The sequence below is a fragment of the Dryas octopetala genome, chromosome 7, assembly GCF_963921425.1.
Source record: "Dryas octopetala chromosome 7, drDryOcto1.1, whole genome shotgun sequence".
Taxonomy (NCBI): domain Eukaryota; kingdom Viridiplantae; phylum Streptophyta; class Magnoliopsida; order Rosales; family Rosaceae; genus Dryas; species Dryas octopetala.
This window is the reverse complement of record NC_141372.1, coordinates 7,752,316-7,769,354: the sequence shown is the minus strand read 5'-3', so window position 1 is coordinate 7,769,354 and position 17,039 is coordinate 7,752,316. Positions and strand designations below refer to the sequence as shown.

The 17,039-nt window shown below is 39.3% G+C and overlaps 3 protein-coding genes across 4 annotated transcripts; all 3 read left to right on the top strand.

The window, feature by feature from the left end:
- The first annotated feature begins 832 nt into the window (after positions 1 to 832).
- LOC147279236 (protein kinase STUNTED-like) lies at positions 833 to 5,052 on the top strand. Its single transcript, XM_086250024.1, has 10 exons — positions 833 to 1,294; positions 1,420 to 1,517; positions 1,842 to 2,091; positions 2,183 to 2,914; positions 3,009 to 3,257; positions 3,370 to 3,533; positions 3,618 to 3,697; positions 3,842 to 3,989; positions 4,093 to 4,242; positions 4,391 to 5,052. The coding sequence occupies exons 1-10, from the start codon at positions 1,129 to 1,131 to the stop codon at positions 4,631 to 4,633; spliced, it is 2,280 nt and encodes a 759-aa protein (XP_086106150.1). The 5' UTR covers positions 833 to 1,128; the 3' UTR covers positions 4,634 to 5,052.
- A 1,010-nt stretch (positions 5,053 to 6,062) lies between these two features.
- LOC147279235 (Zinc finger C-x8-C-x5-C-x3-H type family protein) lies at positions 6,063 to 15,163 on the top strand. 2 transcript variants are annotated; one of them, XM_086250351.1, is made up of 10 exons: positions 6,063 to 10,996; positions 11,419 to 11,620; positions 11,715 to 11,865; positions 12,005 to 12,104; positions 12,246 to 12,320; positions 12,882 to 12,972; positions 13,142 to 13,412; positions 13,507 to 13,549; positions 13,624 to 13,727; positions 14,417 to 15,163. In XM_086250351.1, the coding sequence occupies exons 1-10, from the start codon at positions 6,142 to 6,144 to the stop codon at positions 14,834 to 14,836; spliced, it is 6,312 nt and encodes a 2,103-aa protein (XP_086106477.1). In that variant the 5' UTR covers positions 6,063 to 6,141; the 3' UTR covers positions 14,837 to 15,163. The 2 variants fall into 2 exon arrangements, 1 of the variants encoding a protein (XP_086106477.1); XR_015123308.1 differs by lacking the exons at positions 11,715 to 11,865; positions 12,005 to 12,104; positions 13,507 to 13,549; positions 13,624 to 13,727; positions 14,417 to 15,163 and having other exon boundaries at positions 13,142 to 13,190.
- Positions 15,164 to 15,580: 417 nt separating this feature from the next.
- Positions 15,581 to 17,004, top strand: NDHM (subunit NDH-M of NAD(P)H:plastoquinone dehydrogenase complex). Its single transcript, XM_086251687.1, has 2 exons — positions 15,581 to 16,080; positions 16,732 to 17,004. The coding sequence occupies exons 1-2, from the start codon at positions 15,610 to 15,612 to the stop codon at positions 16,918 to 16,920; spliced, it is 660 nt and encodes a 219-aa protein (XP_086107813.1). The 5' UTR covers positions 15,581 to 15,609; the 3' UTR covers positions 16,921 to 17,004.
- The last annotated feature ends 35 nt before the right edge of the window (positions 17,005 to 17,039 follow it).

The following is a 17,039-nucleotide window of genomic DNA, read 5'->3' as shown; positions in this document are numbered from 1 at the left end:
TGTTTGGCAGTTTTGGCACTTGAGAATTGAAGGTTGTTGATTCCGTCTTTGGTGAATATACTTAAAATTTTTATGGCATTTCTGTATTTAAGAAAGATGCGAGTGTTTTCATTCCAATTTCTTAATTTTAATTGTTAGAAAATCACTAAACTCTAAAAATTTAAATTTTTAAAATATGAGTAAAAAAAAGTTTAAGCTAACAAATATCCTATCTCCTGCAATCTTATCTTGTACGTAAAAATATAGACATATGTAAACGTTATACGTGCATCTGCACCTTACCAATTAATGCAATAGATGAATTAGAAGAAAATGATTGGATGATTCGAATTATTGATCTTTTGAAACTATAGTTCTAGTGTCATGTTGGACAACTAGACTCTCATAAATTATGTCGAAATTCTTATGATATTATTTTCATTTCCGATGTTTTCAAATGTTAAAGTAAGAATTTTGTATTTCATAAATTTTTTAAAATCCAAATCTGAATAATAAATATGAGATTTTTGAAATCTCATTCCCAATATCTACTACATTTATTGACCATGATCAGTTTTCTTACAAAGTAACTCATTGATACAAATTGATCACACTAGATTTTGCATCTCCCTTATATGTGACAAATGTAAGTAGCCATGCATTGAGTAACAAAAATGGTAAAAATAAATTTTATTATAAATTTAATAAAAAGCCCATCTCATCCCCATCTAGGTTGCATGTGCGTTGCAGGTGGGCCAACCCCACAGACCCAGTAGCCATCGCCATGAAAAACCTTGTAATCACTTGCCCAAAAAGCTAATTGCTAATAATTAACACATGGTTGAAACAGCTCGATCAGAGTAAACTAAAAGTGAGCTTCTTATATGGTGGTGAAAAGTAGGACCGGCTGTGCAGTTCTTAAATTGCTGCGCTTTCTTTTTCGTGTACTGGTTTAGAGTGGTGTGGTGTGGCGTGCGAGCCTGAAACTGAAAAGCAAAGCCAAACCAACGACGGTTGAAGCTAAACCCAGCTCTCTCACACTTCGGAGCCTTTATAACCCTCTTTGACATGAAGAAGTGAAGGACCAAGCTGCCGGAAACTGACCCAGATACCAAAACGACCTCGTTTTGCTCTGACACCTTGTGATACATGACAATGCTACAAAATGAAGCAGAGGTGGAGGGCTGTGGTGGGCGTTCGGTTGTGGTGGGGATGAAGCTGGACTCGAAGAGCAGAGAGCTGCTGACATGGGCTCTGGTCAAAGTGGCTCAGCCTGGTGACCGAGTGATTGCTCTGCATGTGCTTGGTAAAGATGGTAAGTAAAATTTGAGTGAAAGATTTTGATTTTTTGGCTTATTGGGTTGGTGGGTGATTTGGGATTTTGGATTTTGGTGAGTTGGACCGGAAACTGACTGGTTTTGATTCAATGTGTATGTGTAGAAATTGTGAATCAAGATGGGAAGTCGTCGCTTCTTTCCCTTGTCAAAGCGTTTGACTCTGTTCTTGCCGTCTATGAAGGTTTCTGCAACTTGAAGCAGGTTCATTTCTCTCAAATTTTTGTTCTTTATTGGGATTTTGTTGTCCTGTTATGGAATTTGTCATATCCTCTGGTTGTTTCCTAAGAAAAAGAAAGATATAACAGATTTAAAATTTGAGTCATTTATGCTTTTATGTTTTCCACAACTTGAGAGGTCTAAACCAATTAAGCCAAGTTCTTGTATCAGTCTCAGTGCATTGGAGAGTCTAATGATTTTTTTTTTAAAAATATTCAAATATATATATATTTTTTTGGGTTTCATCAATTTTTCAGTGGCCTAACAGAACAAGTTAAAAAATTTGGGATTTTGGTTAAACTTTTACAGGTGGATCTTAAGCTTAAGATTTGCAGAGGAACATCAATCAAGAAAATTTTAGTTCGGGAAGCGAAGGCTTATACTGCAAGTAAGGTTATAGTGGGAACTGCTCAGAACCACCATAAAATCCGGTCATCAACCACCCTCGCCAAGTACTGTGCTAAGAAACTGTCCAAGGATTGTGGGGTTCTAGCTGTAAATAATGGGAAAGTTGTGTTTAACAGACAGGGCTCTCAAACAACTTATTGTGACCCCCAAGGTAATTAGACTTTTCTAATTGTGAGATGCTTTCTTTGAATCTTCTTAATTTGTTTGTAGTTAGGAATTCTTTGTTGAGTACTTGGTTGCAGGAAGTGAAGAGCATCGCAGAACTGGGTTGCTCAGTGCATTTCACCTATCACTGAATAAGTCTTCCAAAGTACTAAATGAAGGCAGTGACAATTTGACCTTAAAGGACACATATGATCAGGTCAATTGTCAAAATCTGGAGCAGGATTTAGCAAAAGTCAGTTTAGAATGTACAGAGACTGTTGCAAAACAGGAGTGCTCAATTTGTTCACGGCCCTCTGTGGATAGTTCTTGTTGCCAATCTGCAGAAGAGTCTTCTGCTGAAGATGGAGAAGATAAATCTTTGGCTATAGTGCCGGTACAAAGAGAAGAGGCAGCAACAGCAAGTTCAATTTCTATGTTGATCAGACAATTACCTGAAGTGAGACCTGGTTGGCCACTGCTTCGACGTGCTGTCTTAAATGACAGACGGGCTTCTGAGAGGTCTGAGGTGCGGCAGATCTCAGTAGTTCAGTGGGCAATGCAGTTGCCCAGTAGGAAACCTTCATATACTGCCCACTTTGATCTTATACATAATAGTTGTGACCTAGGTGAAGATCAACCTTCCTCTCTGAATGGAGAAAGTGGTGCAATTGTTCCAGTGGGTGGTGAGACAATGACTGCCTCATCTTCACCTGACCACAATTCAAAAGACTTGCCTAGAGAATTGGAGGGTCTGCATGAGAAGTACTCATCAACTTGCAGACTGTTCAAGTACCAGGAACTTCAGTCAGCCACATCATATTTCTTGGCTGGTATGTTATCCACACAATTCATATGTCAAATAACCTATTCTATTTTCCCATTTTGTGTTTATTGAAAAAATATTGTCTTCTACTGTATTCCCAGAAAATTTCATTGGGAGAGGCGGTAGCAGTCAAGTTTATAGAGGCTGCCTTCGGGACGGCAAGGAACTTGCTGTGAAAATCTTAAAACCATCTGAAGATGCATTGAAGGAGTTTGTTTTGGAAATAGAGATTATTACTACTTTGCATCACAAGAACATTATTTCCCTTCTGGGGTTCTGTTTTGAGGATAACAATCTTCTCCTAGTTTATGATTTCTTATCAAGAGGAAGCCTTGAAGAGAATCTCCATGGTATATATCGTACCTGGGTTTAGACATTTTTGAAGAGTAATAATTGTTAACTTACCTGTGTTTCTGTTCAAAGTCTCCCTAATTTGTATTTTTTCTATTTTGACCATATCAGGAAGTAAGAAGGACCCGGTTGCATTTGGTTGGAATGAGAGATATAAGGTGGCTGTGGGCGTAGCTGAGGCCTTGGATTATCTGCACACTAGCAGTGCTCAACCTGTAATCCACAGGGATGTCAAATCATCCAACATACTACTGTCTGATGATTTTGAGCCACAGGTAACAACACGCCTCAGTTTGTTGCTTATATACTGTCTTTTGAAACTGTCAGTGTTTAAAACTATTTCTACATGGTTTTTTCAGCTCTCTGATTTTGGACTGGCTAAATGGGCATCAACCTCCTCATCACATATAACATGCACTGATGTTGCAGGCACCTTTGGGTTTGTAACTTCACCTCTTAGCTTTTAGCTATAGTTTTTATCTTCTATCTGTAGGTTTGCTGTTTATCTACAAAGATAAATAAAACCTCCAGAAAGCAATGGAAATTATGGTACACTAACTAATAACATTGCTTTTTGCTGCAGTTACTTGGCTCCTGAATACTTTATGTATGGCAAAGTAAACGACAAGATTGACATATATGCATTTGGTGTTGTACTCCTTGAGCTTCTTTCGGGAAGAAAGCCTATAAGCAGTGACTACCCCAAAGGCCAGGAAAGCCTAGTCATGTGGGTATGTCCTCTTTTCTCATGAGTTTTATCAGTACTCTACATATATGTACCCTCTTGATGTTGTCTCCTGAAGAAAAATTGAATTATTGAAACTTCTTGACCAGGCCAAGCCAATTCTAAATAGTGGGAAGGTGTCCCAATTGTTAGATCCATGTTTGGGAAATAATTACAATCAGGGCCAGATGGAAAGAATGGTTTTAGCAGCCACTCTTTGTATCAGACATGCCTCACGAGCAAGGCCCCAAATGAGTTTTGTAAGTTGGATCTGACTTCTCTGAGTAGCTTGAAGCTTCCCCCTCAATTTGTAGCATACTGCATACAACACCTTACTTATACCTCTAATTTGTTGCACATCTCTGAATTAACTTTTAACAAAATTCTATGTGTTCTTTTTTAACACAGGTTGTGAAGCTCCTTCAAGGTGATGCAGATGTGATTAAGTGGGCAAGGCTGCAAGTTCATGCTTCGGAGGAATCCGACAACCTTGAGGATGAAGCGTGTCCACGTTCTAATCTCCAGTCCCACCTAAACCTTGCACTGCTTGATGTCGAGAATGATTCACTCTCCATGAGCAGCATTGAGCAAAGTGTCTCCCTAGAGGACTACCTCAAAGGTCGGTGGAGCCGCTCATCAAGCTTTGACTAACAATTCACTGCCATACATAATGCTAGTAATTGCACTTCCTGTTGTGTGATCCATTTGTATATTCGTTTATCCATCTCATCCCCCTCCAAGAAAAAAAGAGTGAGTGGATTGCACTGTCACATATTGTCTAAGTGGTTGGCTTATAGATGGGTTTAGGATGAGAGGTTGTTTGTGTGTGCCCTCCTCCTTCCCTAACAGTCATAAACTAGTCCTTATTTATTGGGCTGGTTTTCCTCAATGGTGTCAGTTTCACAGTTTACTTATTGGTCTCAATCAGACCAAGAGTTGGGTAGTAGTGTTGTAATGTTGAAAAATGAATGTGTTGTAATTCTGGATGGTTTTCAAAGAGTGAGCACAAGTCTATATATGCGACTAAACAAGACTACTAATAAAGAGTGATTCTGCTTTTGATATAGTAAGTACATGCTTATATGTAGTTTTGTAGCTTTCTGAACCACAAACTGTTCATACATGTCAATTCAAAAATGGGCTATAAGCAAATGCAAGTCATTGTCCTCCCTCAACTTGCTAATAAATGCTACCTTGGAAATTTGCTTTTGATTCCTTTCACATGGTGTGCTAAAACCTATATGCCACTAAAGTCATGAGGGTCTCCCAACACCTCAAAAGCAACGGTAGAACCACCACCACCACCGACACCTCACACCCATTTCGGTCATTTCCATAGCATCCATAAATTTTTTAACAAGAGTAAGAGCTGCAACAGCAATACCCATATTCAATGGCCACCTACATGTGTACCCTCTTTAAGATTTCATGGTGGAACTAAAGTAGGCTTGCACCAAGGTTGTCCACTTGAGTAGAGAGTCCCAAATGTAGCTCAAGCAAGGGTTCAGCGGCTAGGTCGTTAAACTTTGGGCTTCAGCTCAAACTTCCTAGTTCATGTAATTTTCATAAGAGCAAAATATATTTTAGTACCCCAATTTTAAAATAATCCTTAACTGCTAACTTGGATGCTGACATTGTTATGTATACCACACCGCTGGTGTCTACTTGGCTTCTTTAAGACTTTAAATTAGCCACATAATAAATTTTGTTGAAATTTTGGATTCACCTCTAGATGTGATGTACAAATTCACTCAAAATGCTTGTACAATATCAAGGGTAAGATTTAAAATTTAGAAATTGATAATTACATATATGTTATAATTTGGGTAGAGGCGTAGAGCAACACAATTTTCACGTGTACCATCAGATATAAAACTTCATCCACCAACACCACTAACTGAGACAGTGAGACTAGAAAATGCGATGAGTTGCTCAACGAAATAGAACGACATGTCGTCTTATTTGGCATGGGTGTCGTGCGGAAGTGAAATTGCCCGCCCGCCCAAGGGCGCGTGGGTCCACCCACATAAAGACATGAGAAGGATAAGCCACAGAAGACAAAACACAAGAGAGTCGAACAAGAAAAGAGCAGAGAGGCAAAGAAGAATCAAAGAAGCAAAGCAAAGAAGCAAAGAGATCTGTAGGCAGCACACCACCCCATGGACCTCCCTCAGTACCTTCACCACCACCACCCCAGGTACGCTCCCGTGCACCCTCCCTCTTCCCATCCCTACCCCTCCGACCCCCCCAATTTCCCAAACTACCCTCACCGCCACCACCACAATTACCACCACCACGTTTCACAGCCTCCTCCTCAACCCCAACAACCCCCACAACTCCACCAGCCACTGCCTCCTCCGCCCCCACTGCCACCGTCCTACCACCCTGTCCAAGCCGCCCCACCACCACCACCACCTCCGCAACATCCCTACAAATCCACCCAGCCCCAATTAACCTTCTCCCCCCACCACCGACCAATCGAATCCGAACTTTCCAGAACCTTCCACCACTCCCTTCACGATTTCGCCGCCCTCTCCCCTCGGGTTTCGCACCGAGCAACCCTCAACGCCGCCGAGCGTCCACGTCATCATCGGTTGCCCCAATTCGACCGCCCCTATCTCGAATCGGGTCCCGATTCTTGGGTCCAAGACCCTCCGAGGTCTTATCCGCCGATCGATTTCGAGCGTGAATTGCATAAACCCCAGTTTATGCTCGATTCGCATTCAGAGAGTACTAGTGCTAGGTTTAGAGCCGAGTACAAAGAACAACTGCTTTGGGATCAACGAGTCGACGACAGTTATCGGCGTCGCGCTCATGTAGAATCCAATTCCGATGCGTCGTATCATGAATTGGGGTTTGTGTCTAACCAGAATTCGAATTCGAATTCGAAGAATTTGAATTCGAATTCGGGCGGTTATGATGGCCGGTATGATGAGTTGATAAGGAGTGGTAGGAGAGACGAGGTGTATGAGAATCAGAGATGGGGTAATGATAGACAGGGTAGTAGAGATTTGTATGATCCGTTTGAGATTGATGAGGGTGATGGGGCTCGGATTGTTTCCGGGAAGCGCGAATATTATGGTTCGGAATCAGGAAGAAGTAATAGTAGTAGCAGTAATAGGAGGAAGCAAATACAGAAGAAGAGTGCTTTGCTCAGACTTCAAACTGCAAAACCCAGTCACCGGAATTACTCTGCTTATTTTGATAATTCAAGCTCTGGCTCCATCAAGGGGAAAGAAGAACACTATGAGTATTCAGGTCATGGGATGGATGAAGAAGAGAGAGGTGGGAGCCCTTTGGAGCTTGATGTTTCTTTTAAGTCCAATTCGCTAGTGGCCAAGACGGTTAGAAATAGGAACTTTAAGAAAGATTCAGGGTCTGACAGGGATTGTTCAAATTCACAGCCCACTAAACTCAATGAGGAGGCTGTGAATTTGGATAGCCCTGTATTTGTTGAGAATAAGACATCCAATCCTGGCAAGGACCCACGACAGTTGGAAGATGAAGTTACTACTTCTGGTATTGAGAGTAAGTGTGGTATCATTTCACAGCCTTGTTCTAATGTGACTGATGATTTGTGTGGAAAGAGTGAAGTGGAAAGGGTTTCAAAGGGTAAGGTTTTACAGAAAGATGGTAATAATGTTAGTTCTGGTCGAATATCTTCTGTCAAGGTTGCTAAGAAGAAGAAGGTGGTGAAGAAAGTAGTGAAAAAGGTCATAAACCCTCATTCACGGCGGAAAAATAAGATTGGTGAACCTGTGGCAGCAGATAGTGTTATTCATAGTCCAACTGCAGCCCTTGGGACTGACAAGGGTGAAGCCTCTTCTTTTTCTGACCCCTGTCCAAGGGATGTGCATGTGTTGCCTGTAAATAACAATGTAGAAGGCTCTCCACTGAAGATAGTATCAGATGAATATCGCACTGCTGTCAACTCTTGTAGTAAGAGTACTGGGAATGAGTCAACTTCAGATTTGGGTTCTTCAAGTCATGAGGAAATTAATATTGATCAGGGTCCTCTGAATGTAGATATCTCTGTCGAAGGCTTGATCATGACTTCAAATTTTAACAATGTAACTGAATCACTTAGGCTAGCTACTTGTCCTGAAATTGGCGGTGTTGTAGATGTCAGCAAACAAATTTGTCAGAGTGGAGACTGTTTATTGCTTGATAATGTCATAAGAAAAGAATCATCAGAGCCCATGTCTTCTGTAAAAGGCTATGTCAATTCTGGTTCCTTAAATTCAGAGAAAATTAAGATGCATGAGGACATTGTTGTGAATGTAAATGGTTCTGGCCATGGTTCAGAAACCACCTTGGATATTGACAGTGGTATAAAATTGTCTCATCAGGAAATCATAGTTCATGACATTGGCACTGTGGATGCCACCAATGAGCAACCTTGTAGATATCAGTTCCCCACATCACTTCAAAATGGTTTTGTGGAAGAACTCCCAAAGGCTATATCTTCAGTAGAAAGCAGCGTGACAGTTGGTTTGCCAAGTTCAGGGGAGACTGTAGCTGTCTGCTCCAATTATGATAGAGGTACCACCTGGAATTCTGACAAAGTTTGTAATAATTATGATTATAATATTACTGTTTCCAATGGTGGGAATGTTGATCTAATTGGCAAGCAACCATCTCCAGATGGTGCCTCTAGATTATTTGAAATTTGTGCCACAGAAAGATCTCCAAATATTACAAAATCAGTTGGAGATAGTAAGAGTGTTACACCTAAGATTAAAAAGAAGAGAAAAATGAAGACTCACTCAGACATTTCAACAATGTCCGACACTCATGTAGAGTCTGTAAATGTTTCTACCCACCAAAATGCTGTGGATACAACAGTAAGTTCATCCCTGAAGGATCCTAGTCATGCAGAAGTTTCTGTTTCTGGTGATGAAAAGTTAGATATTGGCTCACAACCTGGTAATGGTGGGGTCAGTGTTCTGCATGGGAACAGCTCAGTCGATGGATTTTGTGAGGCTAAGTTTTCAGCTAGAAGTGGTGTTAACTGTGATCACAATGAGACTTCACCAAAGTATATAAAGAGGAGAAAAGTATCTGCCTCTCATTTGGTATTGACTACATCTCAAACCAATGAAGGGCCTGCAGATAAATCTACATTTTATACAGAAGCATCCTTAACATCTAATGATGATCCAACACAACAAGAGGACGGAGTTGCTGCTTCTACCATAGGTTTTACTGCTAATTTAATGCCTTCACAAGAGGGAAACACTGTATTTCTTGAGGATAATTTGGCAGGAGTATCATCTGAGGCTGTAGCTGCAGCTAAGGATGCCTTTACTAATGAGCACCAAGGTATTGACTGTTGTTCAATTTATGAAGAGTCAGTAATTCCAGATACACTGTTCCTCTGTCCAGCACAATCGAGAAATGACCAGAAAGAGGATGGTACTCGAGTTGTGGTCGTAAATAATCATCAACTTGACGTTATGAATATAGAACATAGTCATGAAGAAAATTTTGATGTATGTGCAACAAACGAGCAAGAAATGATACGTGGTGATACTGCTCTATGCAAAATTCCTTCAGAACAGCCTCCAGATTTAGGTAATAAATTTTCCTCTGCACATATGGAATCAGATTATCTCTCTGTGAAGGATACATTGCCCTTTGTGTCAAGTTGTCTGCTGTTTTCTGCTAATGGCAATGAAGTATTTACTACTAACTCTCATGATGAAGGGATGGATTCTGTGCCTGATACACTATCAGATACAGGCTCTCCAGAAACTTCAACTGATGTCCCTGACATGCACCTGCTGACTTGTAATCCATCAGTTATGAAAATTTCTGATGGAAAAGCTTGTGGAGATGACCAGAAATTAGATGTGCAGTCTGTGGTTGAAGGTGGTTCCAGTGCGTCTTCTAGAAATTTATTTTCAGAGTGTTCCAATACTAATTTAAGACCAGATCATGTAACTGAAGGGGACCAATCAGTCATGGGGAAGACTGTAGCTTTGCCATTGCAAGATTCCAAAAAGACAACTCATGGTGTGAATCTCATAAGCGCTGAATCTGGGTTGAAGAACCAGCTGGGTCAAGCTACTAGTAGGACTGTGCCAGGTCGTTCATTTTCTGTCTTTACTACCTCAAAGAAGACTGGTTCTTCAACTCATATTGCTAAGCCTCGGACTTGGCATCGAAACTCTAATTCATCTTCATCTCCCATTCCTGCAAGTATGCCATTCTCAAGTACTGTTCCTCCCCAAAAGCAGTTGCCACACAAAAGTGGAAAATTTCCGAGTAATTCATATGTGCGTAAAGGTAACAGCCTTGTTAGAAAACCTGCTCCAGTTGCTGCTGTACCACAAAGCTCTCATGGTTTTGGTTCATCTGTGTATCAGTTGAACTGTTCAGGTATAGATGGATTGAAGAAGAATGCAGGATCTGACAGTAGGGTTGATGTTAAAAACCCTTCGAGTCTCGTGGGAACAGGAGGAATGAATGCTCCTTTTGATAGGCCCACACCCCCACTACCCAATGGAGCCAAATTATCTACTTCTTCTGCCCTCTCTTCGGTGGTTTATACATCATCCCCATTGGTTGAGCCTTCTCTTAGTGGTTACTGTGAAACTACATCAGGTCCGATGAATTCTTTAGAAAGTAAAGATGAAAAAAGATTTGTCAAGGACTCATCAACGACTTCTGAAACTCAGGAAAATCATAGTGGTCAGATAAACAATTTGGAAACTGAACCACATGATGGAAATTTGGCACTGTCAGATATGAAGCAGATTGTATATGTAAAGCGCAAATTAAATCAGTTGGTTGCAACTCCAAATCCTTGTGACCTTTCTATACACAATGCTGATAAGATCCAATCATCATCCTTTGATGGCTACTACAAGAGGCGCAAAAATCAGCTAATTAGGACTTCTTTGGAAAGTCATGCCAAACAGGCAGTGCCCGATGGCCATTTAAACTCAGAGGTGCAAAGGGCTTTTAAGGTTGTCCCCAGCAGAACATTTAGCAAGAATCAATTACACAAGGGTATGCTATTAGAACTTGTTCAATTAAGTTTTATCTAAGCAATATTATCTTTTATACTGATGGATGAGGGAATCAACAAAAATTCTGAAATGGATTTTCTGCATCAGGGCAAAAGTAGCTTTGATTACTTTCATTTGTTGATTTCTGCCAACTGTTAAGCATTGGAATGTTTTTCTCTTTCCTCTATGTTGTCCTTTTCCTCTGTTAAATGCATTTATCTCTTATATGCGACCTTTGCCAATGTGAGTTATTTTCCTATTTCATCAATGATGGTGTCATTTTACAAGTTTGATATTCTCTTATGGCCCCTCCTTAGTGTTTAAATCTCTTACTACCTTTGGAGGACTCTGAAAATGTTCATGTATTGGTATTTGTTAGTTTTTTGTTGGCATGATAAATTCAAGTGGGGTTTCTATTTGCAGCTGTTGCGAAGACAAGTAAAACCAGGAAAAACTCTTTGGTCTGGACACCACGTGGTACCCAGTCATCAAACAATGATGGTATTTCATTTGACCATCAGAAGGTTTTGCCTCACCTGTTTCCGTGGAAAAGAGCAAGATACTGGAAGAGTTTCATGCAAAGTCAGGCTCCCAATTCCAATTACATTTCCTTATCAACAATCAGGTGTGTGATTTTTTCTCGCTTTGAACCCGCAATTAGATTTAATCACATTTGTGTATGTTGCTTGAGCAAATCAGATTTTCATCTTTTCTTTCAGTAAAAAATTGTTGCTGTCAAGAATGCGGGATACTGTATACACTAAATCAACCCATGGATTTTCACTTAGAAAGTACAAGGTATTAAGTGTTGGTGGGTCTAGTTTAAAATGGTCAAAATCCATTGAAAGCCGCTCAAAGAAAGCTAATGAGGTTAGTTGGCTATGGTACAAACAGGCAGGCTATTATTTTTACCTTAAAGTTATCCCTTTGTCTCTTAAGTAATGGTTTTCAAGTCAAAAACAGCATTTTTCCACTCTCCACCTTAATTATTTTTATGAACTTTATCTAGGAAGCTACACGTGCTGTTGCTGCAGTAGAGAAGAAGAAAAGAGAACACAATGGTACTGCATGCATTAGTTCTGGGTCTAAAATTAGAAATAATTCACTGGGTAAGTCAATCAGTTTGGTGAACATGTAGAGCCATATGATATGCATGAGCAGTTTTTGTTTCTTGTGTTGCATATGGTGTAGACCTCAATGTGTGTTTCACAAAGTATGTTTTACTTGATTATTATCTGATGATATGACAGGAAAACGTATATTCCGCATTGGTTCTGTTCGTTACAAAATGGATCCTTCAAGGCGGACACTTAAGAGAATTTCAGGTGGTCTGCTCTTGATTAATTTTTCTGCATATTGATATGTTATTGTCAACGTATCTTTAATATTTTATATTTATCATTTCATACATAAAGAAGCTTGATTTACAGTTTTTTTTTTTTTTTTTTTTGGGTTTTTATGGACATTCGATCTGGTCACTGCATGTTCTTAATTGTCAATCTTCTTTTCCCCTTACGAGTAGATGGTCAGATCTAGTTACACAGTGACTGAAGAGAGGATACTTGTGTGCTCTGATTTTTGACTAATTTTACAGCCTGCTGACTTCTACAGCAATGTCTATATTGGACATTTTTTTAGTATGTTAATTATACTGTTTATGAGCACGTGCCTAGTTGCCTACACACTATACAGTGTGTTTTGTATCCTTGTTTGAATTGTATTTAGGTATATATTGAAATTTTGGAGGAATATGTCTAAGGTGATTGATGACCTCAAAGTGGTTTCTTTAATGAAGCCTCCCCCCTCCATTTTAGCATATGCACGCTTTCTCCTGATATATCTAAATGGCAAATTGGTCATATAATCTTTTCTCATGTTCTGTGTAGATGACGAATCATCTAGCTCTGCTGTGCTCAATCCAGAAAAGGATGCCAAGAGATCGTATGTTCCAAGGAGATTGGTGATTGGCAATGATGAGTAAGTTGCTTTTTATTTTATGCCTTAAAGATATATTATATTAGATAGATTACTGCAATTAATACAAGAAAATGTGAATGTTGTCAATTGACGGTGTTGTCCAAATTATAATTCCACTCTTAAGTTTTTAAGTTGTTGGGTATAAATAAATGCATTCCCATATTGGCAGATATGTGCGGATTGGCAATGGTAATCAGCTTATTAGAGATCCAAAGAAACGAACTCGCATTTTGGCAAGTGAAAGAGTTCGATGGAGTTTGCACACTGCAAGACTGCGTTTGGCAAAAAAGCGGAAGTACTGTCAATTTTTTACAAGATTTGGGAAGTGCAACAAGGATGATGGAAAATGTCCCTATATTCATGACCCCTCCAAAGTTGCAGTCTGCACAAAGTTTCTGAATGGTTTATGTTCAAATCCCAACTGCAATTTGACTCATAAGGTTTACCATTTGTTATTTATTTATTACTATTATTATTTATTAAATAATTGCCATTGTTACTACTTTTTATTATTATCATTTTATTTTCATGCAGGTCATTCCAGAAAGAATGCCGGACTGTTCTTACTTTTTGCAAGGTGCTTTCTGCTAATATTGTGCCTCTGTTCAAGGTATTAATGGAAATACCGAATTCTGACAGGTTTCCTGGCAGGTTTATGCACCAATCAAAATTGCCCTTACAGACATGTAAATGTGAATCCAAAGGCATCTACATGTGAAGGATTTCTTAAGGGCTATTGTGCCGATGGCAATGAGGTACTGTCTTAAATATAAAAACTCTGATTGTCTTTTTTTTTTTTTTTTTCACTTGCTACATATTAACTATTTAGGCCAATCTCTTAGTTTAACTTGTATATGTACATGTAACAAATTTTAAACATTCATTTGGATATATGATAGGAAAAACTACTTAAAATCCAAATTCCAGCACCATTCTAGTTTTCTATCAATGACTGGGTAGATCAACTCATAGCTGTACAGATTTGGGTATATGACTGTCACCTTATGTGATAATCCTATTCATCACCTACTACTAGGAGGGGCTGCGCACATGCAATGTGTGCTCTATTGGTGGGAGTTAGGGGTGAGAATGGCAAGGGTGGGTGCCTGCAAAGAGAGCCGGGTGGGTTGAGAGATGAAGGATAAGAGTAAGAGAGAAAACTGATTGGAAGTACACTAAAATAGTGGGAGTAGTGTACCCCGGGTATATTAGACATTTCATATGTGTTCATAATAATACTATAGATTATGAACATAAACTGTAATGTTATAGATTATTATAATATAATACTACTATTGAATGAGGGTTTCTTTAACAATATTAGAGATGGTTATGTTAGATTTCTATTTAATGCTTGATTAATCCTCTCTCTCTCTGAGCAAACAAGCATAAGCTAATGTTGGAGTAAGTTGTAAGTAAACTAGAGTATGTATCTGCCTCACAGTGCCGGAAGAAGCACAGCTATGTCTGCCCCACTTTTGAAGCAACTGGAACCTGTCCTCAAGGGCCCAAATGCAAGCTTCACCACCCCAGAAAACGAACAAAGGGAAAGAAAAGGAAACGATCAAGAGAACAAAAAAATGCTTGGGGCCGTTACTTTGTTTCCAAGGATATCAATGTTTCTGAGCCCAGAACAGTTTCTGGAAAGCACTGTCCACAAAATGGTGATGACATAGTTGTTGATGGAATTGCTGATTTTATCAGCATTGATGTTAGTGATGAGGAGGCCGGAGAAAGTAATGATCTGCGTGAGCAAACGACATTTTACGACAGTGATCCTTCAGAATTAGAATTGGATGATCTTGATGAGCTAATTAAACCGGTTCGATTATTGGATAGGAATCTGAAGACGAACATCTCTTGACATTGGCAGCCCAAGAGGGGCGCATGTGAGCTATGTATGCTATGTATGCTATGTAGGAATTAGCTTATTGTTGATGTGGTTGAGTAAAATATTCTCCCCAAGTATGTTTCTGCAAAATGATTATTAGGCCCTCCTTTGTATAGCACACACAGGGAGAGCTGTGTACGTCACTCTTATTATAGATTTTTTCTTTTCTTTTCTTTTTTTCTTTGTTTCTTTTTTTTAGGGGATATAGGTTTCTTTTTTCTTTTTACATTGTACATTGTATATCAACATTACAAGAATTTGGAAATTAAATAATTTTAGCATGTTTGAAATTCGCTTGAATTATCAGTGTTGCATGGACTTTACAGTGTTTAAAATGGTATATAATTATAGCATGTCAAGGTTTAGAAGGCTTCTTTATAATAATAGATAAAATTAAAGTTAAATACCCAAAAAGATAAAAGATAAATAAATGGTGCAACCGTGCAAGGCCCATGAAATGTTAATGTCTTACAGTCCTAATGAAGTAGCTTATTGAAACCCAATTTAAGAGATGCATTGTGTAAAGAGAGCATCAGAGGAATTGTCCAACTAATGACTGCTAATTTTCTGTTCTTTTTTCACCACACACAAGAAGCTCCCAGTCTAATAAAACAAGAAACCTTATCCTCATAAATACGTGGATCAATGCCCATTGGCCTTACCACAATTTCCCAAACATTTGGTACCTAAAAGCAAATATTCTTTAAACTACATAAAAGATTGAGGAGTTTGGTCCATAAGCCATTATGTTATTACATTCAGTCATGGCAGCAACTTCCTCTTACATGGCTTCAGCAAAGTTCTCCATGTTGGGTTATGTTGGAGGAAGAAAGAAACTGAGACAGAGAAGACAGCTTTTCATATCAGCTCAGCAGGAAGGTCAAGTCCAAGAATCACAGGAACTGAAAGTGCAGGAAGAACAAGAAGCAAAGAAAGAGAAAGTGAAGCCACAAGGGGTTACACCAAGGCCAGTGGAGCCACAAGTGAATGTGAAGAGCAAGAACATGGGCAGAGAATATGGAGGGGACTGGCTTAGCAGTGTCACAAGGCATGTGAGAATTTATGCAGCCTACATCGACCCAGTAACCTGTGCTTTTGATCAGACACAGATGGATAAGCTCACAATTATCCTTGACCCCACCAATGAGTTTGTGTGGACCTCTGAAACTTGCAATAAGGTCTACTCTTATTTCCAGGAGCTTGTGGATCACTATGAGGTAAACTTGTCCAGTACTACCATTTAACCCTTCCCTTTGATATATGTTTTATCTTCTTTGTTCATTTTTTTTTAGGCTAAACACCCATATCATATCTTGCAAAGCAAAGCTGAAATTTGCGATTTTGCTGCACCTTTTTTGCTTAGCAATTTCAACCATTAGACAATTCTCACAATTAGTTTGGTAGATAAGTAATGGACCCAAATGTTTAAACTACTAGAGAATAAACCAACAAAGTGTATCAACTGAACAATCAACTGAACACCCTTTCTTAGGTGTAGCCTCATCCTACATGTGGAGAGAGAGAGAGAGAGAGAGAGAGAGAGAGAGAGAGAAATGCATTGAAACATATAGGTATAGGTACAACCACACCACGTATCTTGCAAACCAACAAAGAAGTAGGGAACGATGATTTAAGGTTTTCAAGTCCATACCGCTTACAACTAGAGTTATGATACTTTGTTAACCAATCGTTAGACCCAAAAGCTTAAACTATTAGGAATAGACCAACAATTGTATATTAACACAATTTTCCCCCACTTTGAAAACCATTGTTTGTGAAACATAAGTGAATTGTATCCTTCTTGCCTATAACTTCTTAAATTTTGAGTTGTTGCTTGCTGAGACATTTATATTTGGTTTGAAAATCAGGGTGCCCCATTGACAGAATACACTCTGCGTCTGATTGGTTCGGACATAGAGCACTACATAAGGAAGCTGCTATATGATGGGGAAATAAAATACAACATGGATGCAAGAGTCCTTAACTTCAGCATGGGCAAGCCTCGCGTTATGTTCAATAACAATGACATCCAACAACCTCAGGATGTACAATCATAAGATTCCAACACAGACACAGTGGCTGGACAAAGAGGATGTATATTTTAGGTTGTGAAATGATAATGTCTTCCCTTCCATCTCTCATTAATCATTGCAGGTTAGTACTCATGTGAAGAGAG